Raw genomic sequence first — 24,792 nt, forward strand, 5'->3', positions numbered from 1 at the left:
CTACAGATGCGGCAACACTGGATCCTTAACCCACTGTGCAGGGGGCCAGGGATTGAACCTGCGGCCCAACATTCCCAAGGCCCTGCCAATCCCTTTGCACCACAGAGCGGGAACTCCTATCTGTCCATTCTTGATCCTTATCAAAGGCATAAAACACCAGGGGAGGGGAATGAGCAAAGGTGTCCAGTCTATCTCTGGAGATATGAAGGGACTGTTGGCAATTCTTTTCTTTTTTTTTTTGGCCATGACCATGGCATGCAGAAGTTCCCGGGCCAGGGATGGAACCCAGGCCATAGAGGTTACCAGAGCCGTAATAGTGACAATGCAGGATTCTTAACCAGCTGAACCAACAGGGAACTCCACTGTTGGAAATTCTATGTTCTTGCTTAAATGAAATCCTCTGTCTGCCTAGAGGCAGAGGGCTGGAGCACTTGGTGCCTTAGTTCCCTCCTGACTCTGAGATTCTGGCAAGTACTGGCAACACTTCAATGTGATGTGTTTGGGCTGACTGTTCATTTACATAACCAGTTCTGCATGAGAATCACATCCCAGGCTTAGGCAAATATCTCACCCAGAGTCAGGGCATGTTTACCTTGCTCCCCACCCCCCTCCCTGCTAATCTTATCAGGGAGGAGGGAGAACCTCTCTTTAGCCATCTTCTATACGACTGAGCATTTGTAAAACAGCCTAGAAGGTACCCAGAGCTATCACGAGGGCATTTTCAAGTTGTCAGCGAACGTCGAATGTCGTTTTGGGAGTGGGGGTGGGAAATGTAGGAACGAAGTCCTGAGACAGAGAGGATACAGAAAACTAGGGATCAAGAGATCATGGAAACACATAGTTCTCTTGGAGTGGAGGGCTCCCACAAAGGTCAAGGGACTGACGAACTGTCATCTCAGCCTGCACAGGCAGCAGTGACAAAACTGACACTTTGGCCTCAGTCTGGGACCTTTTCAGTTGAGCGTAGCAGAAGCCTTTGCCAGGAAAATGCTTGTGAAACAAGCAAGGGCATCTTGGCTGTTCTTGCAGCCTGGGTCAAAGAAGGCTAGGCTGCTTCAAGCCCTCCCTTGGACCTCCACAGGGGCAGGTCATGGCCATTAGGAGCCCGCCAGCCCAACGGCCATAACCCCTGCCTCGTTCAAATCCCTGCCTTGACAGTCACCTCCCTGTTAGCCCTGAGTCTCTGGTCAGCTTTTCCCCTGACACTCAGGACACTTAGGGGCAGTCAAGCATCAAGTACTAATACTAGGGCTGTGCAATTTTGATCCTGGCCCAAGTCAAATGGAATTATGAAAATCGACAAATGATCAAAACAAAAACACATCACACAAGACAAGCCCACCTACTACAACTGCACAAGATGTATTTAAAAATCCCGTTTAGGAGTTCCCGTCGTGGCGCAGTGGTTAACGAATCTGACTAGGAACCATGATGTTGCGGGTTCGGTCCCTGCCCTTGCTCAGTGGGTTAACGATCCGGCGTTGCCGTGAGCTGTAGTGTAGGTTGCAGACGCGGCTCGGATACTGCGTTGCTGTGCCTCTGGCATAGGCTGGTGGCTACAGCTCCGATTAGACCCCTAGCCTGGGAACCTCCATATGCCGTGGGAGCGGCCCAAGAAATGCCAAAAAAAAAGACAAAAAAAAAATCCCGTTTAGATGGTCCACACTGTTCAGTGTCATCTGTGTCATTTCTCCTCACTGTCGCTGCAGATAATCAATTGAAGGGAAGAAAGAGATATTCAGCCCCCCTTTCCCTTTCATGGCGCTATCATACTCCTCTTCTCCTGCCACTGGAGGGGAAATCTAGCTCCCCAGACTTCCCACCATCACTCTTTTTTTTTGTCCTTTTAGGGCTGCACCGAGGCATATGGAGGTTCCCAGGCTAGGGGTCTAATCGGAGCTGCAGCTGCCGGCCTATGCCACAGCCACAGCAACATCAGAGCCTTAACCCACTGAGCGAGGCCAGGGATCGAACCTGCGTCCTTGTGGATGCTAGTCAGATTCGTTTCTGCTGAGCCACGATGGGAACTCCCCACCATCACTCTTGCAACCCCCAACCCTCTTCCTTTTCCTGGAAGGCCATGTGACAGCAGTGGAAAGAGCACTGGGCTAGAAGCTCAAAGGACTCTAAGCCCAGCCAACTAGCAACGTGAGTGGGCAAGTTACTTCCCTACTCTGGGCCTCCATTTTCTTATTTGTAAAATGACCTCAATGTTTCTTTGTGGCCATAAAATTCCCTGATTACCCCCATGTGAATACCTGTGTTTTTCATCTCTTAAAGCCTCCAGATTGGTTACCTAACAACGACGATGCCAACTTTTTCACTCACTGATAACAGCCTGGGCTCCACTCACTGGAAGTACTGTACTTGCCACCAGGAGCCGGCATCACGGTGCCATGGCAGAAGCTGGGCCCGCAAACCATCTGATTTGCAACATTCTCGCCTCTGTCTGGCATCATCAACTTTCCCCTCTGTATTGGACCATTTCATCAGCTTACATATATATACTGTTATTGGTCTCACTGTAAAAGCCTCCTTCTGTTTGCTCCATTCCCCCTCTGCTCCAGTGTCTCTGCTCCCTGTTCCAGCAATGCTCCTCAGAAGAGTTCTTTTCTCACTGTCTCCAAACTGTCCTCCCAGCTCCTCTCTTTATTATCATTATTGAAATATAATTAACCTACTATAAAAGTCACCATTTAAAAGTACACAGTACACAATTCAGAGGCCTTTGGTACATTCACAATGTGTGCCACCCTCAGCACCACTGCTAGAACATTTCCATCGCCCCTAAAATAAATCTAGTACTCATTAGCAATCACGCTCCATTCACTCCTCGCCCTAGTTCTTGGCCACCACCAATCTACTTTGTCTCTATGAATTTGCCTTTTCTGGACATCTCACATAAACGGAACTATATCATATTTGTCCTTTTTCTATCTGGCTTCTTTTAGTCAACATAATGTCTTTGAGGTTCATCTATACTGGAGCACGTACCAGAACTTCCTTCCTCTTCATGGATGAAGAACATTGCATCGTATGAATGTACCACTCTTTGTTAGGTTATTCATGATTTGATGGACATGGTTTCTTTACACCTCTTGGCTATTTTGAATAACAGTTCTGTGAACACATGTGCATCCATTCTCTGTGAAACCTGCTCTGCTAAAGCTTTTGTCCCCCACTGTGTCATAGCACCTGCTCATCAAGGTAAGCAATGATCTCCACCATGCTAGAAGGAATGGTCAATTCTTAGTGCTTCTCTTACTTGACTTATCAGGAGTTTTGACACGGCCAATCACTCCTTTCTCCTTGAATCACTTGTTTTACTTTGCTTCCAGGGCATCCAGGTTTTCTTCCTACTTCACTGGACTTCTTTTCTGTCTCTTTTGCTGGTTCCCCCTCATGTCCTCAACCCTTAATGTTGGAGGGTTCCAGGCTCCACCATCAGATCCCTTTTCTTCCCTGTGTACACTCACTTTCCCATGGCTTTAAGGTCAATTAAAACACTGGTGGATGCCAAATATAGATCTCCAAGTTTTAAATCTCTAGTCTTTCCCCTCAGCTCTAGACTCGTATATCACATTGCCAACTTGACGATTTCCCTTGGATGTCTAAAGTGATCATATCCAACGTGTACTTCTTGCTTAGTCTTCCATATCCTGCTAAATGAAAAGCCCAATACCTGGTTGCTCAGGTCAAAAACTCTGGAGGTATTTCTGACCCTTTTTCTCCCCACATCCCACGTTCCATCTGTCAATTAGTCCTGGTAGCTCTATTATTAAAATACATTTGGAATATTACCACTTCTTACTGCCCTCACTGCCTTGGCTAAGTCACCATTTTGCCTGGATTATTGCAATAGCCCCCTCCCCTTAGATTCCTCTGCTTTCACTGTACAGTCTGTTTTCAATACAGAGCAATTCTTTTTTTTTGGAAGTGCATCACTTTATTTTTCCTTTTTTTCTTTTTGGCCATGCCCATGGCATGTGGAAGTTCCCAGGCCAGGGACTGAACCCACGCCACAGCAGTGACCCAAGCCACAGCATTAACAATGCTGGATCCTTAACTGCTAGGCCACCAGGGAACTTCCCAGGATTAAAAATGTAAAAATTTCTTTAAAAATGTAAGTTAGATTATGTCACTCATTTACTTTAAGCTTTCCAATGGTTCCACCTTTTACACGGAGTCAAAGTCAGGTCTTTACAAAAGGCTGCAAGGCCCTACATGAAATGGCCCTGGTCACTTCACTGATTTCATCTCCTTTCTACTCTTGTTCATGACACTCCAATCACAGTGGCTGTCTTACTGTTCCCTGAACACATGAGGTCTGTTCCTGCTGCAGGGCCTTGGCACTTGGCATTCACTCTGCTTGGAATATTCTCCCCCTCCTTTTCCCCCAGATACCCACATGACTCACTCCCTCCCTTCCTACAGGCATGTACTCAAATGTCATCTTCTTAGTGAGGCCTTTCCTGACCCCCCAACCTTAAATAAAACCCCCCTCTACTCCCCTTTACCCTGCTCTATTTCCTCCATAGAACTTACCACCATCTGAAGTTCTATGCATGTATCCCCAGCACCAGACCAAGCAAATAGTAGGTGCTTAGCAAATCTTTGTTGAAGAAATAAACAAATGGTTGAATTGGTTAATTTGTGGGCTTTGTCTCTAGTTTCAGTGAGGTATAATTGATAAATGAAACTGCATATATTTCAAGTATACATTATGATGATAAGTGAATGGTTGAATGGGTTATTTTGAAAACTAGTTACTACTTCTGCCATTTCTTGTTGCCGAACTGACTTTAACCATTAGCTTTCAATAACTTCAGATACAGTGTGATCTTCCATGGATTTTTAAAAGAAGACACTCTCATTAGAAATTTTACCTTTTTTAAGGCTATTCAAAATGTGGGGTCTTGAGTGAGACTGTTGGTGTTTGAATCCTGGACATCTGTGTGAATAAGGACAAGTTAACTATTCTGTGCATCGATTTCCTCATCCATAAAATCAGCAGACCAGGGGCACCTGTCCCATGTTGATATTTTGGTGATCAAACAAAACACTTTATGAAAACCACCTAGCTCAGTACCTGGCACATAGTAAAGCTTCAGTGAAAAGTAGCTTTATTACTCTTATTAAGATGTAAGAGAAAAATTTTCAAGAAATAGAGGAAGACCTGCAACAGAAACACCTGAATACATTTTCCTAAGTGAAACTAAAATAGCTGTCCAGCTCTTTTGTATAAGTGGCATTTCCTTTGGGAAATGGTCCAAAATTTGAAGGCCAATTGTTTTGTTCTTTTCCTCATGAGACTTTCGGAGGATTGGACCTATTCTCTTCATATTCCCTACACCTTCATGCAAGGGTCACACCTGGAATTCCTCATACTTAGTATTTCCACTTCTCACACCCCTCAACTTTAATGCCATTTCAGTTCCGTGGATTATCTTCACTCGGTAAACTGGTAAAAATCCAGCAATTCCCTTTGCAGGGAAGATGCCTGCCAATGCTGGCAAACTAGCTTTCTAAATGGGTTGACTTGCAAACGAGGTTGTCCACCCTTAAAAGGCAATGACAATGGCATCTATTTCCATGTCAGGAGACTTCCTAGTAGCTTGTGTTAATTCCCAGTGAAACAAAGTTATCACAGATTCGCTCTGTGAATACTAAGATGTGCTCGATTCTTTGATTTGTGCAGGGAAACTTGGGTCGGGGGGCGCAAGCCTGTACTGGAGCCTTGGACTCCACATTTCCGACAAGCAGCCAGTGGGCTGCAGCCTCTCCTGTTCGGCATTTGCCCCAGATTGTTTCATAATTGTTTCCCACGGTCCATTGTTCTTACCTCCCACAGCAAGTGATACTGAGTTGGGCTGGGCACATGTTTGTTCATTCATTCACTCAACTCCACAGGGACCAATAAATACTAGTTCAACTACATTGCTCCTTTGCTCCTTTAGAACTATTTTCTAGTTTTGTTAAATAAAAATTTTTCGTCTTCCTAGCTATGCTGTAACTTTCTCAAGTACATGGACTTCTGCCTCATTCCCATCTCCTGCAGCATCGCCCCTGATTTTTCATTCAGCCCATGTTTTTATTATTACGCTCTGCAAAACTGCTCTGGAGAAATGGGTCTGAACCCTAGGAGTTGGGTAAAATTTTCTCCTTGACTTTTCATTTTTCTATTGTGGTTGTTAGGAGAAAATAGCATGCAACAGCCCACAATTACTAAGTCATTCTCCCACTGTAATACAACTTCAAATAAAAATCTAACAAAGCCCATGTTGAGAATTAGAAACTTACTCATAAACGGTTGTCCATCCATTTTCGTTACTTTTGGTAGCCAGAAGCCCTGTGTTCCCGGGATAGGTCATCAAGGCCAGATTGTAGCCTTGGGCTGACACTCTCTTCAGGACCCCATTGCTGCTTATGGTCAGCCAGTACACCTGCCCACCAGGCACCACAAGCCAAAGGGGTATCCCACTTGCATCACGGCGAATGTGAACAGAATTGCCATTGCTGCTGGTGATTGCACCCAAGTCACCCTCAGCATTGTAGGTGAAATTATACACATAGTCCCTCGTTATCAAGTTCAAGGTGTGCAAATGGGTTCCATTGACAGTGAACTGGTAGAGTTCTTGGTCAGCAGGCGAGGCAATCTCATAAAGGTTCATGTCATTCAGGTGGGCCTGGTTCCTGCTAATGGTACGAATTCGAACATTCCCGAGGTCAGCCACGTAGAGAGTACCATCAGGCGACACTGCTAAGGAGGAAGGGGCTTTCATCTTTGCATCTTTGGCATAGCCACCATCACCTGTGGGAGAAAGACCCTGATTTTAAAAGCTGTCACCACAAGCATTTATATGAACACACCATATATAGAAATCACTGTGCATCAAGATTCATTTTAAAGGGAACAGTCAGTGAACCGACATTCTCCACATGACCTGCTTGGATATTTGAAACCCATTATCCGCGATTCTTGAGTGAGTACCACTGAATATGAACAATAAGTGCAATTATCTCAGTTAACACCAATTTTGTGAAATCCTCAATCCTGCTGTTCCATATCTATTATGTTGCAAGGTATAAAAACAGCAAACAATGACAGCCACCCCAAATCTGGCTGGAAATCCATGAGACTTATGCCTGTCCATGCTCATGGGGTCTACCTTATGGCTTTCCAATCCTACTGTGCCTAGAGGACCTTTCTTCTGTTAACTCCCATTGTCACATCGTCAAAGTACACTAAGTCTGTGAGTAAGACAATGATTCTGAACATCAAATTTGATAACTGGAATAAACATTCCAGTTTTGCCTTGGAAGAAAGATATCAATTAGCAAAATAACTATAAAACTAATTGTCCAGGAAGACATTGGAAATATTGATCAAAAGTCATATCGACCAAGTTGCTCACTCGTGATTCCTCTGTCTCAAGGAAAGGCAAAGGTTAAAAGAACCATTTGGGCCTGGATGAGCAGTTTAATAGGGCTGCACGTAGCATGGATTTCCACATCCCGGCAATAAATGTATCTATTGACATTTACAGGACTGTTTACTACCTGGAATATCCACTCCATGTTTTGGAGAAAAGGCTCCCCCCAACTCCATTTCAACTGGAAGTTCTCATAACTATTGGTTAAGGAGAAAGTTTTGGGTTAAAAAAACACAACAATGTAAGTAGCAGACTGATGTAATGAGAACCCTCCATTGTGGAATTTAATTTTGCTCATATATCTCCAAAGAAGTCTGCTCTTAGTCCTTTTGGGTTTCAAACAGCATACACTGCTAATCTGGAAACCAGTCACTTAGTGGAAGTAATTTTTTTCTTAGCTAGATCGGTCAATATAGGTTTCCTCCAAAATACAAATAATATCACAATCTTACATTTGTACAGTGGTCTTAACTTCATGGAATATCAAAATGTTAATTATAGTAATTTATCCTCAAAACTGCAAGGTGATATAATTGAGTCATGTGGTATCTCTATTTAGCAGATGAGGTGAGTCATGAAGAGGTTTTATGGCTTCCTTAGGGTCCCTCAGGGAGTCACTGCAGAACAAGGACCAGATATTAGGCCATCTGACCCCCAATCTACTGCTTCCTTCACTGCCTCGTTCCACTGTTCACAAGTAACACTTCTCTCCTTTTTTAGACTTTTCTGATGCACAGTTTTCTTTTGAAAACAGAGAGTGGGAGCTGGTGAATTACTATAAAAAGGTCATACCTGAAAAACAGTCACAGTTGGGATCAATTTTGCAGTCACAGTCAGTGGGGGCACCAGCCATGATGGAGATCTCCCCATTGGTGGTAACTTGCTGAATTCGGTTTACTTTCCTCTCGTCTGTTTCAGCTATGAAGAGCAGCCCGCTGTGGGAGACGCTGATGGCCCTAGCTGACTCCAGAGTGGAGTGAATTGCTACCTTGCTGACCAAGAAATGATCGATGCCTGGCACCTGGCAGTGAATGGGGCGCCCTGCAATGATCCGCACACGCCTGTTCTCAGAAATTTGCAGCACAATATTGTTATCCAAGACATACAATGAATTGTCCATGGGATTGACTGCAAGGTCTGTTGGCCACTCTAATCGCACCTGCAAAAAGAAAAGAACACACACAATTAGATTACAATATCTTTCCAGGGCACTTTTACCTTGAAAGAAAAATTGGCTTATTGGTTGCCCCCTCTCTCATGGATTTCAGCAATTTTGGTGTTATCTGGCAAAGTTGGGAGGGACCATTGATTACATGTTCTGGGAAACACATTTACCATTTATGCCATTGCCAACCTAATATAAATTATTTTCCCCTGTAATTCTAGAAGTATCCTTTTCAGAGTGTGGTTTCTGGACCAGCGGCAAGACCATCACCTGGGAATTAGTTAGAAATGCAAATTCTCAGGCCCCCAACCTAGACCTATTTTTTTTTTTTTTTGTCTTTTTGCTATTTCTTTGGGCTGCTCCCGCGGCATATGGAGGTTCCCAGGCTAGGGGTCGAATCGGAGCTGTAGCCTCCGGCCTACGCCAGAGCCACAGCAACGCGGGATCTGAGCTGCGTCTGCAACCTACACCACAGCTCACGGCAACGCCGGATCGTTAACCCACTGAGCAAGGGCAGGGATGGAGCCCGTGTCCTCATGGTTCCTAGTTGGATTCGTTAACCACTGCGCCACGACGGGAACTCCCCAACCTAGACCTATTGAATCAGAAACTCTGGGGTAGGAGCCCAGCCAGCCATGTTTTAACAAGTCCTCGGTGTGATTCTGAAGCACAATAAAGTTTGAGAACCACTGTGTTAGGGCTTCTGTGTTGCTATGAGATGCAAATCTCTCTTACTGCCCTTAGATGTGTAGAAGAGCAAAGTCATAGAGGCGTCTGGACAGCAGAGTGCCAGAGAAACTTGATTTTACTCTATCAGCAATCTTTTGCGACAGGATTTTCCAGTGACATAAACCTAGCATCCGTCTGGTGGAATACTCAGGTACAGTTCATCAGCTGGTGATTTGGAATCCTAAGTTGTAATGCACCGCTCACCTGGCCTGGCTTGGTTCACTCCATAGCCTCCCTTTCTCAGCAAAGAAGCAGGTTGGTTTGTTCTTTCGCTGGATGTTTGCTGAGTACCTTCTCTATGACAAGCCTTGTGCTAGGATCTGGGGATTCAAAAGCTCACCATGACTCGTGGTCTAGGAGAGCTCTCAGAGAGCCATTAGGCAATTACTTTTTGTGTCATTAGAAGGAGGCACTTTAGACTGACTAGGAGTCAGGAGGCAGGGTATTTCCAGAGAAGGCGGAACTTTCTAAACAGGGTCCACAACAACCAGCAGGAGAGGAATGGCGTGGAAATGGCAGGCAGCAGAGTTGAGGACAATCCAGGTAGAGGAATCAGCATGGGTGAGATTAGAGAGACTAGCCCATCCCGTTACTACGAACAATTCAGTAAGGCTAATGTAGGCTGAGTGATGGGAAAGGTGATTAGTGAGAATCAGGAGGTAGAGAGTGGCTAGGTATTGTGGACTGAATTGTGCCTCCCTAACTAAAACATGCATGTTGAAGTTCTAACCTCTAATGTGGCTGTATTTGGAGACACAGCCTTTAAAGAGGTAAATATTAAATGACGTCACAAGGGTTGGGCTCTCGTTCTTATAAAAAGAAAGTGACACCAGGACTATATATGCACAGAGATAAGGACACAGTAAGAGTGTGGTCATCTGCAAGCCAAGGAGAGAGATCTCAGGAGAAATCAAACCTGCCAGCACCTTGATCTTGAACTACATGCCTCTAGAACTATGAGAATATCAGTCTCTCTTGTTAAAGCTACCCTGTTGGTGGTATTCTGTTGTGGTAGCCCTAGTAGACTAATATACCAGGAAATGGAGAGGTGTACATGTTCAGCTTTATTCTGAAGGCTAGGGGAAACCAGTGAAGGGCTTTAAGTAGGGGTGTGATATAGTCATATTTGGATTCTAGAGGGATGACATTGTCTGCTGTTGAGACCTTATCAGAAGAGGAGATGAGATGGGAAACAGGCTGGTGGTTAAGAGGCTCTTGCAGGTGAGGAATGGTGGTGGCCTGAATTAGGATGGCCACAGTGGGGATGGAGAGATGTAGATGAATTTGAGACACATTAAGGAATTAGAAGCAAAAAGACTGCTGTGTGTGTGTGTGTGTGTGTGTGTGTGTGTGTGTGTGTGTGTGTGTGGTATGTGCCTGTGCCAAGTGCTGTGTCAGACACTGAGGACACTCAGGCCAAGAAAAGCTTTGTTTTTCCCATTGAATCTAAAAGTCTGAAAACAAGATATGGGCTGTCATCGAATTCTGAGGCTCACTATTCCCCTGGTTGAAAGCAGCCTTCCACTCAGTGATGAAGTGGACAAAGGCCGGTCTGAGATAAAGCCTCCACTCTAATTCTGTCTCTTAATGAAGGGCAACTGGTGATGTGGTAAACAAGACAAAGGTTGTCTCTGACCTCCCCTTCCCGCACCACTTGGGGCTCTTTGCCCCCTGTCTGTGTCTCTCTCAGGCACCGGGCAGACTCATCCTGTCCCCCTGTCTCTGTCTACGTGCCTCGGCCTGGGCATAGACTGGCCTTGTCCGGTCAGTACCATATGCCTCTGGGCAGCTAGGAATCTGAATGCTAATGGAGTATAAAGCTAAGCTTGTGTTATGCATGTTCTACAGAGCCTTTCAGACTGAGGCCATAGGATAAACATTAAACACCAGCCTTAACAGCTCCCAGAGCAGTTTGCTGTGATGTGTTCCTCTGCACGTCTGTCTGAGGCCTCTGCCTATCAGTGCCCTGCCGCTGAGAAGCAAAGCGGGGACATGGAGCACCTGTGCCGTGTGCTCCTCCTCGGCCACGTGCCCCCACACTGGACCTCTACACACACTACCACACTTGTACAGAAGCTGCTGTGTGCGCTGGTCCTATGGAGCACACTCCCCCAGGAAATAAGCTGGGGCTGGCTGAGGAAGAGGAAATGAATTTATTTCAGTACAGCACTCCTATTTTGATCAAGTCTGAAGTCAGTGACCCAGAAAAAACAAAGCTGGCAGAAATGACGTTCTAATTATCCCCACTCTGAGAGCTGAGGCCAGGGCAGAGGCCAGGGACAGCACACACCTGGCAGAAGTCAGAGAAGGACATGTTTCAGACTCTGTTCTCTGCTGTCAAGGCCGCCTCTGAGATAAAGGCTGCTGGTTGGAAGATGAGCTGTTAAATTCTCCAACTCGCCCAACCTGATTTAAGTCAATACTATTGGTGTCATGTTTATTAGATTTAATAATGCCTCAAAAAGACACCAGCTATTGTATCTGTTTGTTTTCTTTTCCATCAAATAAGAAACCCTCTGGCAGTTTCCTGTGACTAACGTGGCCTTTGTGCTTCTGAGGCACTTTGCCTACCGGCTACACAGAATCCCTTTAATTCTCATTTGATTTGACTGGGCAGCTTGTCTCTGAAATCGCCTCAGATGAAAGACGTGTGGCTACTTAGTAGTGTAGGGTCTGTCTTTTCAGAAATGGGACCTTTGCACCTCTCTTAGGTTGTTAGTTCCTTTTACATCCTTCTCATGTTAAATACTCCCATTTCCAGGTAATTTTTCAAGGAAGTGGTACTTTACACCAAGGCATTTCCATAACACACAACCTAACATCTGGAATGGAGTCTTTGTGCTGATTGCGGCAGTCAGAATTAGTATCTATTAGTTGCAGAGGGCCCCAGAATTATACATGATTCAGTTGGGGCTAACTAAAGTTAACCTCTGAGGGCCCTTGGTATTTGTTCAAGTAGCTTGTGGGGGAAAATAAATATTTCTTTTAGGGGGTGGTGGGAGCAGAAAGAGCTGTAGGAACAGCAGTGAGGCTCTGGAATCTGTGTAGTGACCCGGCTTGCAGGCAAAAACCATTTGGCTTCAGTTCCGGTCGTTGCCCCACCTTGTAAAAATACATTAATTTGTTTGAAATGTCAACATGTATTTAAGCTGAACCAGCATTAAAGGTCACTGGTGTAGCTGCCAGCTGGTGGAATGTGCCCGTCTCCCAACAACCTTCCCTGAGAACTAACCCTGAGCAGAAAGGAGCTCTTGGTCTGGATGTCAAGCCTTGACAGCGCCATGTCTTCCTCTGCTAATTGAAAATTTGCCTTGAAGGCACTTGACTCTCAGGTCAGCCAGTCCCATAGTTGGTTTAAAGAGCCAGCTAATTTTGACCTAAGTAGTACTCCATAAAGGAGCAGAATCCTCTATGGGAAAAATCCATGTATAAAAGCAGCATCTAAATATGAGCCCTTGATTAGATTGAACTAGAAAATTCCTCAGTTACACACTTCATCCCACACTGTAGACACAGACCATAATTTGTAAAGTGGGGCTCTCACTAACAGTTTCAAGGCCAGTTCCTTCCCGTTTTAGTGTGTAACCCTAGACAAATGAGGTATCTTCTATGAGCCTCTGGTTTCTGCATCTGCAACGAAAAGGGGCTGATGATAGTCTGTCTACCTTTTAGAGATAGTGGATTAACTGAGATAGTGACAGAAGATACTCAGCCCAGTGTCTGGACAAAATTAGGGATAGGAAATGGTATTAACATTAATAATGGTTTCAAAGTCATAAAACTTTTAGCGCTAGAAGGAATCTAGTCTAGTTACCATTTACTATAGCTCCCTTTGAGCTCTGTTTCCCAGATTTCAGCTGTGTGCCTAACAGCTTCATGAATCTTGCCTTACCTACCCTACACCACTTGCACTATTATTGACTTAATATTTTTCTCTAAATTGACTTACTTTTTAAATGCACATAGGTATTGTCCCTTCCTTTGAACTGATCCTAATCAATAACATCTATAAAATTACAGGCCCATTCATCTGAGCCTTTAATACAAGCAACTACTCTTTATTGAGTGCTTCCTACTTGTCAGGCTCTTTACATGGATTATTACTTTATATGTTTAGAGCAATCACTTGAGGAAGAAATTATTGATATTCCCATTTTCAGATATCTGCTCTTAGCCTCTGTGCCACCTGATTCCTCACCCAGAAGAGAGGACACAGTCCTTCACCCTCTCCTCACCAACTCTGGCCTCCCCTTTACCTCATTTGAATCAACCCCAATGTTGATTTCAACCTTCTCTTGGCTGCGAAGGTCAAACTCATCAGGAGTTGAATGATTTTTCTTTCTCTTTGTCATCTGTTATCTGTCAGTTCAATGCTTTGTGGTACCTACTGTGCCAGGCACTGTTATAAAGGTAAATAAAATAGTTTCCTGGCCTTGATTAGTCCACAGTCAAGTGAGGGAAAGATAAAGCAAAGGTACTGAGAAGCAGCAAGGTGGGAAGAGGGATCTCAGCAGAGGATAAAGAATGAACAAAAGTAGAGAAGCATGGGAGTGGGGAACTCACTACAGTCTGGGATGGCCTGAGCAGAAAGCAGGGCAGGTAATGTTGGTAAATGAAGTTTAAATGTTTGCCAGGGATTAGGTTTAAGTTCCTCCACTGAGGCACCACTGTCATTTGGGGCTGGATAACTCTTTGTTGTGGGGGCTGTCCTGTGCAGTGTAAGATATTTAGCAGTGTCTCTGGCCTTTATTCACTAAATGCAAGTAGCACCTTCCCCTGAGCTGTAATAACCAAACATGTCTCCAGACATTGCCAAATGTCCCCTGAGGAGAAAACTGTCACTTGTTGAGATGATTACACTAAGTCATGAAGAGCTGTGTATGGTAAGGATTTTAGATTTGAACAGTGGGTGCTGAGGAGTCAATGAAGATCTTTCAAGTTGGGGGCTGACGTGGTCAGACTAGTGCTTTAGAAAGATCACTCAGGCTGCAGTTTGGGGGGGGCAGGATGGAGGGAGTCTAGACTGATGTAGGAGAACCAATTTGGAGGCCAGCTCTTTACCAAAACATTCACACATTCATACAGCCTTCCACCCAACCATCTCACACATATCTGAGTGCAAATTCAGACAGACAAGATGCTTAAGAGTCTGGAATACTGTTTCTCAGACTTTTTTGGATTTACAAAGCCCTTTGAGAATCTGATGGAAGCTATATACTCTCTCCCTAGGAAAAGGCTCTGATGTAGTAGAAGCAAGTGGTTAGAAGCTCAGGCCTTGGAGTTAAGACTTCTTGGGTTTGGAGTTCTTGCCATGCTGCAGTAGGTTAAGGATCTGGCATTGCCACAGCTGTGGTGTAGGTTGCAGTTGAGGCTTGGATTCTATCCCTGGCCTGGGAAACTTCCATATACCACAGTGCGGCCATTAAAAAAGAAAAAAGACTTCCTGGGTTCAAAATTCTATTATTTGCTAGCTCTATGACCTTGGAGCATATCAGTTAACCTCTCTGAGCCTCAGTTGCCTCATCTGGAAATTCAGTATAGTAATAATATCTTCTCAAAACTTTATTATAGGAGTTATATGAAAGAAAGCTACATAAAGCACTCAGCACAGTGCCTGGTACACAAAAGAACTCTGTAAATGCTACTTTTTATTATGGAACATGCCTGTATTTCTTCTGATTTCTGTCTGACTATTGCACTGTTCTCTTTCTTGGTTATGTCATGAAGTCTTAAATGCAGTCACATTGTCATGCTCTTTCAAGATTTCCCCTGCTTCTCTGTCACCAGCCATTTCCTCCACGTTCATTTATTCCACTGCTTAAGAATTCTTTTAAGCCATGTGTTCTCCAAGAAACATTTGGCTTATATTGGGATATATTATTTCACATACATTTGTCAGCCAATTTCATGGCTAATATTTTAGCTTATTACTTGGATTCCCCACTGTTATTTGTAACAGTACTCTTGGTACAGTTCCAAATGTAGAACATGCTACTTTAATTATTTTATTTTATTTTGCCAATAACTGTCACTTTATCTCATGTTAGGTGCTATGCTAGGCACTAGGGAGCCAACTCTAACCAAGAGAGACTGGGTACTGACCTCAAGAAGTTCACGATCTTCAGGTGGCTTCATTTCCTTCATTTTCCAGAGTGTACAAGGGGTTGCTAGTGACACAGAGCAATAGACTACCTCTGTTCTCTTCCATCTATTTTAAGAAATTAACTTTTGCAGAAGAGACTCAAAAACACATCATGACTATCACTATATTTTGGAATTGCTATGAAGTGCTAACGTCTTTCCTCCAAGTTCAACTATGCTGAAGAAACCAGCTGTTTTCCAAAAGGCCCTGTCTCCCTATCCCAAATAGGACACTTCTCATCACCTTTCTTTATTACATTTCCAGCCTTATGGCTCATTTGAAAAATGACTGATTTTGATCTCTGAGGCCTCCTCAGTAGGAATTTCCAGGAAGCATATGATTATGGCTTCTGTAGTATGCCGACCCTGGGGACGATCCAGTGATGGGACACAGTGCTCTCTGCCAGGTGTTCTGCCAGCTCCATGTTAGATTTCCCCATGCTTCTAAAAGCTGACAACTCCAGATTGTTAGCATCACTTTTTGTCAGTTTTCAAATGGCCTTCTCATTTCTTGACACTGATACTGTCGGAGCTTCCTCAAATTTATAGAAGAGGGAAAAAAGCATCTGGAGAAAGTTTGGTTTTCTGCAATTGGAAAGCATGATGACACCTTCGAGAGTGATGGCCCTTATTGATCTTGCTTTTAAAAAGTGGAAATTATTAGAAGATGAAATACACCAGGACTACATGGACTTGTCAACCGGCAAATTATTTTCCATTACCTCAGATCCACACTCTTGTGTTTCTCTGAATAATGACTAGAGAGTTTGAGGAATCCCTCAACCTTTGGTCAAATGTATTGTCTGTGTCCATGGTTGCCCAATCAGAAAAACTGACACTTAAGTCTCATTATTCATTGCCGATGAATAACCAGAATCAATCTAATCAAGAGTTAGAATTGGACTGATCTTTGGAATCATTATGCTGCAGAACCTCTGATTAAATCACATCTGCCCCAATGTTCCAAAAACATTTTAGAAGCTGAGGAAACAAAGCAAAACAAAACAAAAAAACCTCAAAGCAGAGCTGGTATATGTCATCCTGTAATAATCTCCACTTTTTAAAAGCAAGATCAGTAAAACCATCCCTCTTAAAGGTGTCATTATCCTTTCCAACTGCCCCAAACCAAATTTTCTGAAGAAGCTCAGACAGTATCCCTATCAAAACAAAATGTAGAATTTGTGGTTATTAAGATGCATGTGGCAGAGACTACTAGTTCTAGGCCTACCCTAGCATTCATTCACTCTTTCCTCCTTAGTAGTATGTCCCTAATTTCAAAATTTGGGCACTGCTGTTTAGAATAGAAGACATTCCAGCTTTATTTGCAATTATCTGTAGCCATGTGATAAAGTTCAAGGTAACAAGATGTAAGAGTCGGTGTGCAAATATCCACATTTTTAAATTCATGCTTTGGGAGTTCCCTTCGTGGCTCAGCAGAAACGAATCCGACTAGGTACCGTGAGGTTTTGGGTTCGACCCCTGGCCTTGCTCAGTGGGTTAAGGATCTGGCGTTGCCGTGGCTGTGGTGTAGGCTTGCAGCCGCAGCTCCGATTTGACCTCTAGCCTGGGAATCTTCATATGCCATGGATAAGGCCCTAAAAGGAAAAGAAAAAAAAATTCATGCTTTGAAAGGCTGCTTAAGGAGCGCTGACTCAACTGGAAAGAGCCTTTTTTTTGCCCCCTTTTCCAGTATGCAATACAGATTTAGGTGATGGGAATGTTAGCAGATGTCTTAGACCACAAGGTGGCCATGAACTTGGAAGTCATGTGCTAGGATGGCAGGGCAGAATCATAGGGGCCTGGGTCCCACATGACCTCATGGAACTGCCATCCCATTCCTGGACAATACATTTGGCTATCTTGCTTGTCACTGGTGTGTGTGTATGTGTGCGCGTGTGCGTGTTGTGGGGAGGGTTCTGTCATTCTCAGCTGAATCTAATCACAATGAAGAAAATACTCTGTTAGGCTTTTTACTTGACTGTTGCTACTGACTATACCACTGTGGTCAAACCAGTCTAACAAATTTCTACGTTTATATCTCTGGGTAGATCACCAGTGTTTGCAAAATTAAATTAAATTGACATAAATTAATGTCTGAAAGTGACTGACACATGTGGCAAAGTCCACTAGGGCAGCCCTTTGTTATGAGGATGACTAATTGCTTAAACATAGTGCTTAACCTCAAGCGTTCCTGAATACCCAGTGCTTCATCTTTGGTGCTCCCATCAAGCTGTTCTTCCACCTCTGTGACTCATTCAGATCCAATGCCTCTCCATTATACAATAAATACCTGTTTGCCTTCCTTTGTCTTCTATTAGGTCTGTGAGTCCTCAAGGGCAAGAATGAGGTTCTCATTCATTTTTGTATTTCCAGTATCTGGTATTAGAATTGGCAAATGTTTGTCGAATGAAAACATTAATGCCTCATTGACTGAAACATTTTCAGTCCATGAAAGCATTTTAAAAATTGTAAAACACGAAAAAGCTCTAAGAAAAGCTATTTTTCATCAGCCTGTTTGAGTCGGTAAATCTGGGTTTCCAGAGACCCACTGAGGTTAGTGGGAGTTGCCATATTTCCTCAATTTTAATTTCCTACCCTATTTTAAATTGTCTGAAGTGAGGTTGTGTTTTATAATCAACACATATGTTTAACAGCACATTTCTCCTCACTACCCAAAGTTACCAAATTGATGCTATAATTTAGAATACATGGTGTCTTAGAATTGAGGAAATAGGGTATTTCCATGTTGGTCTGCAGACTTCAGGAATCCCTGAGACTGTGTCAAGGTCTGTGGGGTCAAAACTATTTTAAAAATACTACTACTTGCCTTTTGTACTTTCTTATGAGTATACACTGGAGTTTTCTGGAGGGTGCCTGAGGCTATTACATCTTTGTGTTTAAAAAAATTCACACTTTTACTCGCTAATAAGGTAAATATTAATAGATACGGCCCACATATAGAAAAACTTTTTGAAGTCTCCAACAATTTTTAGGAGTGTAAAGGGGTCTTGCAACCAAAAAGCTTGAGAACAGGAAAGAAACAATGAATGAAACCACTCTGCTATATAAGAGTTTCATTTAAGCTCATTAAGAAAAAAAAGCATGTATCCCTTCCAAGATGGTTTCTGTCCAAAAGCACACTGACAGAGGGGTTGAAAATCTTTATTTCTTCTAGAGACCCAAGGCCTGATGGGTGCTATAAAAGTTTGTTCTTACAGGCTCCCTCAGAGCAATCGGCATGTACACACTCTCTATGAGTCTACTGTGTAATTGCCACTACCTCATCTTAATAACAGGCATAATTGCTCTGAATTTCCATCACCCTTTCTTGCATCTCCTCTCTGAAGCCTCAATTTTGGAAATGGCACTTGTGAATACACAGAATGTTTAACCACTTCCAGTTTTCAATTTACAGTCAAAGTCATCTATCAGCAGGAGATGAAGGCCCAGTGTGAAAACTACAGAATGTCCTTCAGACTCCACAGCTAATTTGTTTGTAAATTTGATTGTTATTGTAAGAAGAACATATTGTACATGATGCTACTTGCCGATTTACTATTAGTATCTCTCTCTATCTTGGGTTTTATCATTAGAGTTAAAGAAATTAACCCTTTCAGCACTTCTGTGGGTGGGGAGAGGAATACAAAAGCTTTGCCATGTTTCATTTTTTTTCTTTTGAGTCTCTCAACTTAATTTGATATGTATTTCTTAAATATCCACTGAAATTTTATATGATGAATTTCTTAAATACCAGCACTGTGGGAGATATACATACAGAAGAGAAGACAACCAGAGAACAGTCCAAGGTAACATGAAATCCCACATGAGGCCAGGTGATGAGACCATGAATTCTGAGAGAATTTGGAGTAAGGAGAAGACGACTGTGTGTCTTCATGCAGTAGGAGGTTACTTGTCCTCTCGAAAGCCAAGGCTTTGCCTGTGTAGGAGCCAGGGACTTTGAAGAAGCCCCTGGAATCATTCTATAGAGTTCTTTCCTGCTGAGCAGTTGCAGAAACTTGTCTGTTGCAGGTTGTTAATATTATAGTGTTGGCTCGACAGGATAGACCAAGCTTCCAATTCCCTTTGGCACCTAAAGCAATTTACAGGCCAGAAGTATGACTGCACGGCTTTTATGAAATGGTCTGATTTCATTGATCAGCCACTCTGAGATTATGTTTTCATTTCTGTAGCTACTGCTAACCCTGCTTTCCGGTATAATATTTCAGGAAGGAACTATTAAAAAATTTCACCATGGAGATATTTAGAAGTGGGTAGGGTTCTAAATGGGAAGAGAAATATCACAACTTATGATTGCTCCACTCAAAAGTTCATTTCAAGTTAGACTAGAATTTCACAGATTGTGTCTCTTATCTTAACTCTGTAATGCTTCCAAATGATAAGGACACTAATAAGAACAGATGGCCTAATGAACATTTAGAGGAAAGATTTAACTGGTCTTATTTTCATTAAGCCTCCAGTGCGCTTCCGGGTTTTGCCCACCACTTCCCTATGTGTAATACAAAACAGCACATACTCAACAGATGGCCCAGCTCAGGCTTCATGCTTCTAGAACTCTGGAGACTGGCTACCTGACCACTTATCATGTGTACAAAATCATTTAAGGAAGCAGGCAGGCTATGGACTTGAGCTTGAACAAAAGCAAAAAATGGTGATGAATATTGAGTAGCCAAGCTTCAACAAGAGGGGACTCAGAATCACTCCCACAAACACACTGAGCAGCTCTGGTTGAGGTCTCCCAATAACAGCTTCTTATGGATTCAGTAATGATGAAATCCTCTGTGGCAAACAGTCCACTCTAATTAACGTTTCATCCAAACTGTAGGCATATCTGAGTGACTCCTGCAGTAACAATGACATGGGAATCTAACACCTCACTGTGTAGTGTGCTAGTTAGTGAGCTTTTGTCTCACAGCTCCAAACTTGCTCCTTGAAAGACACTGCCCCTTGAAAGACACTGTGATGCTGGGGCTGGGACTCTGCGAACTACACTTCTTTTTTTTTGCCAGCTGGATTTTTGATAGATCCTGACACTATGGGAAATAAACGGGTTCTGGGAGGCTAGAGGAGGGAGAAGGGGCTCACTCCCTCCTCCCTCCTGCTGGCTTTCTGTTCCAGTCAGTATTGCTGTAACAGTAGTCCTTCATCCTGGCAGCAGTAGCTGGCTGCACTTTCCGGCTCCTTTCCATACCCATAATATCAGCCTCATCATGCTCCCTCAGAGGGACCGGAAGCAGCATAACTGGCATCCTCTTCTCAGAGGAGTTGGTCCCACATCGATGGAGCGAATCCTCCATCTGTCTATATTCTGACAATTCCAACCCCTTTCCTTTGTTTCCCCAGCCTTAGAGGTGGTGGCTGCTTTTTGCAGCTATTATCTCTCTTTTTGCAACCCTCTAACACCTGTGAAGTTCTTCCCTATATTAAATCCTCTCTGTTAAAATATCTAATGTGGTTTCTGTTTTTCTCGCTGGATCTGAACAGATACTCACAGTAACAAGACACATACAAGGAAAGAGGAAGGAAGAGCAATACCCACTGCAGGGCAGTGGTAACAGAAAACTAGTAAAAGTGAACAAGAACCAGCCAAGACTACATTGTACTGAAAGAATTGATTAGTCATTAGCATCCCCAGTGTAGCTACCCTCCTGTGAAGCTGCCATGTCCAGAAAATACACACATAAAATAAATCCACTGTGTTTGGACTTTAATGTTGTTGGTTCTCTGGAACTGCCATGTTATGTCATTACTGTTTAAAAATTTCTCATTCTTGTGATTTCTGAGGATGATTTCACAGTGGATCATGCCACTCTTCCATACCTCTTTGGAGGCAGAATTCCGTACTGATTGGTTCAGAAGGTGGGCCCATGACAACATTTCCTGTGTGCTTACAATTTACTTATAAATAATAATACATTGGTCATTTACTACTAAATATCCTTTATATTCCCTCTTGCTAGTCTCCTTGTCAGAAATTGGGATTGCTCCTTCAGAATCCTTTCCTCTTGATTTGGATTGGGGATCGTCTTCTGAGGTGGACCACATGAACACCTGCTTTTCTTATGTAGCTCAAGATAAACACCTCTCAGCAGGTGTAGCCTCTTGGTAAGTGTTTTTTTGTTTTTCTTTTCTTATGGCCACACTCATAGCATATGGAAGTTCCCAGGCCGGAGGTTGAATCTGAGCTGCAGCTGTGACCTATGCTGTGACCTATGCAGCTGCAGCAACACTGGATCCTTTTTGTGCTGGGCCTGGGATAAAATCTGTGCTTCCACAATGACCCGAGCCATGGCAGTCAGATTCTTCACCCACTGCACCACAGCAGGAACTCCTTCATGTTTTATACGTTCCGTGTTCACTTCTTTAAATATACTAACTTTTGAATGAAAAGATGATGCTTCTGATAACAGCCAATAGAACTTTCTCTTTGAATTGTGTTTCCACTTAATAAAGGTGGGTTAGCACTGATTCACACACTTTCCCCTCCCGAATATCTGAAAAAATAGGCCAATTGGCTCACATTGGGACTTAGCCCAGGATGTTGGCCATATAAGCCTTAGATGCTAACCACTGAATTCACAACCAGATATTTCTGCATCTTAGAGACTTTCAAGTTTATTTCAGGTCATGGCGCCTGCCAGGCAAAATGTGTGGAAGACTGAGTGGTTCAAAAGTAGTTTGCAAGCTTTGCAGCTTGTGACTCTCCCTGAACTTTGAAGATGCTTTTCCTCTGGTGCTTAATAGTTTTAATAAGAGCTAACGTGCCATTGTCCTTTGTGTGGAAAGAGGACACTGCTGAGGGAGTTTTATTTATGTGATAAATTATGTTTTCGATATAGCATTGAGCACGGTACTTGACTTTTATTTTAAGGCCCCTGACAACCCTGGCTATTTGCTTGTGTGCAGACATTTCAGCAGAATTTGGATGTGCTGGAGCTGAAGATGTTGGCCTGCTGTTCCCCACTTGTTATATAAACAACCCAAGCAGTCACTTTGGAGGGAGCAATGCAGATATCTCAGATAGTAAGTTGTTAGACCCTGATTGTGATTTTACCTAAGAGATGGAGGCCTGAAAAGTGCAGTTTGAAAAAAAAAGAGTTTGAATGAATTTGAATAAGGGAAATGATTGATATTTAAAGGAACTCTGTGGATAATTTTATTGCAAAGCTTCTCTCTGTTTATAATTTTGAAAAATTTGGGTTTTTAATACATTAGAATTTTTTCAACTGAATGACATGCTTGGAACCCAAGTATCTTGACAAAAAAAGAAAAAGACAGAGCAACTCATAGACTAATTTTTCTTCAAAAATCCTAGGACAGTGCTCTCTTTCTTATCATGAATATATCAGCCTCATAACTTCTTCCCTTCTGATTTTCCACTTTAGCTAGGATCCTCTTTTTTTGTCTTGGGAGAGCCATAGTCTTTGTATTAACCTAGATAAACTCTGTCTTCTTACTTATCTACTCTCACATTTAATTTTTTTGTGTGAAATTGACCCACCTAGGATGGTTGCAGGCCACTCACTGAATGAGCTGCTTCCTTTTACCTCTTGATTCAAAGAGACAAAGATGATCTAAAATCTATACATCTCAAATTTACAGATGTATGAAACTCACACAACATTCTAACCTTAGGTCCACAGTCAGCATGACACTTCTTGAAAGTAGAAAGAAAATGAAGGATTTGGGGCACCAGAATGACTAGACTGAACATGGTCTCAGTGATCTAGATAGAGCTTCACATCAGCATTGGGCAGATGAAACATTCTGGGAAGGTCACAGCAGATTAAGACCAGTCTCCGGAGCATATGCTTGATACAGCCCATCAAACTCATCTACAGGTACATGCATGCCTCTCTGCAAAAGGTACATGTGTGTACAAAGGACAGAAGGGAAGATTACACAATTTCTACAGTGGTTCTAAACTTCTTAGTCCTTTTTTTTAATCTTGGTTCTGTAAATTATCAGCTCAATTATTTTCTGTTCTGTGAACAGAAGATCAAATACTACTACTAGTGCCGCTGCTGCTGCTGCTCCTCCTAATTTATTGAGCATTCATGAGCCAGGTATTTTGCTAAGTGATTTTTTATATATATTATCTCATTTAATCCTCACAACTTCCTTATAGATAAAAGTAACATTATCATCCTCATTTACAGGATTTTTTTTCCCCAGGGTCATACATCTAGAAAGTAGAGTTAGGATTCAAACCCAGGTGGTCTCTCTTCCTGATCATTCTACTTTATAGACCTTTTATATGAATATTACTATGATGGGAAGTCTACCCTAGAGGCCTGATTTTGTTTCTTGTACCCTCTAATAAAGGATTAGAAAAATTTGTCTCTCCTTTGCAATTCCAGAAGGTGTTTTCCTGCATTTGACAGAGCAAGGAGAGTAGGTTTGGACTGAATGAGCAATAAATAACATTATCCAGGAATGCATTTAAATTAGAGACTGACAACCACATATATTACAAAATCAGAGTAACCACCTTGCAGACTGATTTTGTTCTTGTGTCCTCCCATTTTAGCAAGTATATGATGAATCAACAGAAAAAATTTCCTGAAGGTGCCAATTAACATCTTACATCATCCCTTATATTTGTAAAGCAGTTTATACGTTTCTAAGTGCTTTCACATTAAAAAAAAGCGAGGACACAATCAACAATTGGGTCATATATTGAATTAGCTTCATAAGGAGGAATAATTAATTGGCTCTAAAATTCTAGGGTCTGTTTTCCAAGTGTAGTGCTGAATCTGAAATTACAGAAAACCTCTTTTGGGTCAAGAACTAGATAAAAACGATTTAATTTTTTTTAATATATTGCCATATTTCAGAGGAGAACAGAATAAATGATTCAAAAATAGATGTTCTTTTCCTCAAATATAGAAATGGCAACTAAAAGCATTGTTTATTCAGCATTATTATGTAATTTTCAGCCATAAACACTAATGGATCAATCATTTGCAGGTAAGTAATGTGAAGAGCCACTAGGGACTCCTAAAGTCACCTTTTTTTATGGTTACTGGTGCGGCTGTCAAACCAGAGTCTGAACAACATTAAGTGCCACCTCATGCTCTGTGACAGCATAATTTGATGGCTATATAGATGAGGTTTGTGAAACCTTTTTTCCACATGCCACTCACCTAACTGGTGGGACAAAGGAACACATAAAAGCCAAGGTTACGTGTAATACCATCTGACCTCTCTCTTCACTTCTGATCAACACTAACAAGTGCCTTTCAAAAAAAAGTTCTTTCATATTTGTTTTCTTGTCTAACTATCATAATAGCCTTAGGAGACAGT

At 42.6% G+C, this 24,792-nt stretch overlaps 1 protein-coding gene across 1 annotated transcript in view; it reads right to left on the reverse strand.

Moving 5' to 3' along the window:
• Window positions 1–24,792, reverse strand: part of LOC125118205 (teneurin-1) — a 353,178-nt gene that overhangs the window by 33,041 nt on the left and 295,345 nt on the right. The window contains exons 21-22 of the mRNA XM_047764372.1: window positions 8,226–8,592; window positions 6,301–6,811 (exon numbers count right to left, since the gene is read on the reverse strand). Coding sequence (XP_047620328.1) covers window positions 6,301–6,811; window positions 8,226–8,592 — 878 coding nt within the window. The remainder of the gene's footprint in view (window positions 1–6,300; window positions 6,812–8,225; window positions 8,593–24,792) is intronic.

Source organism: Phacochoerus africanus, chromosome X (assembly GCF_016906955.1).
Source record: "Phacochoerus africanus isolate WHEZ1 chromosome X, ROS_Pafr_v1, whole genome shotgun sequence".
NCBI lineage: Eukaryota > Metazoa > Chordata > Mammalia > Artiodactyla > Suidae > Phacochoerus > Phacochoerus africanus.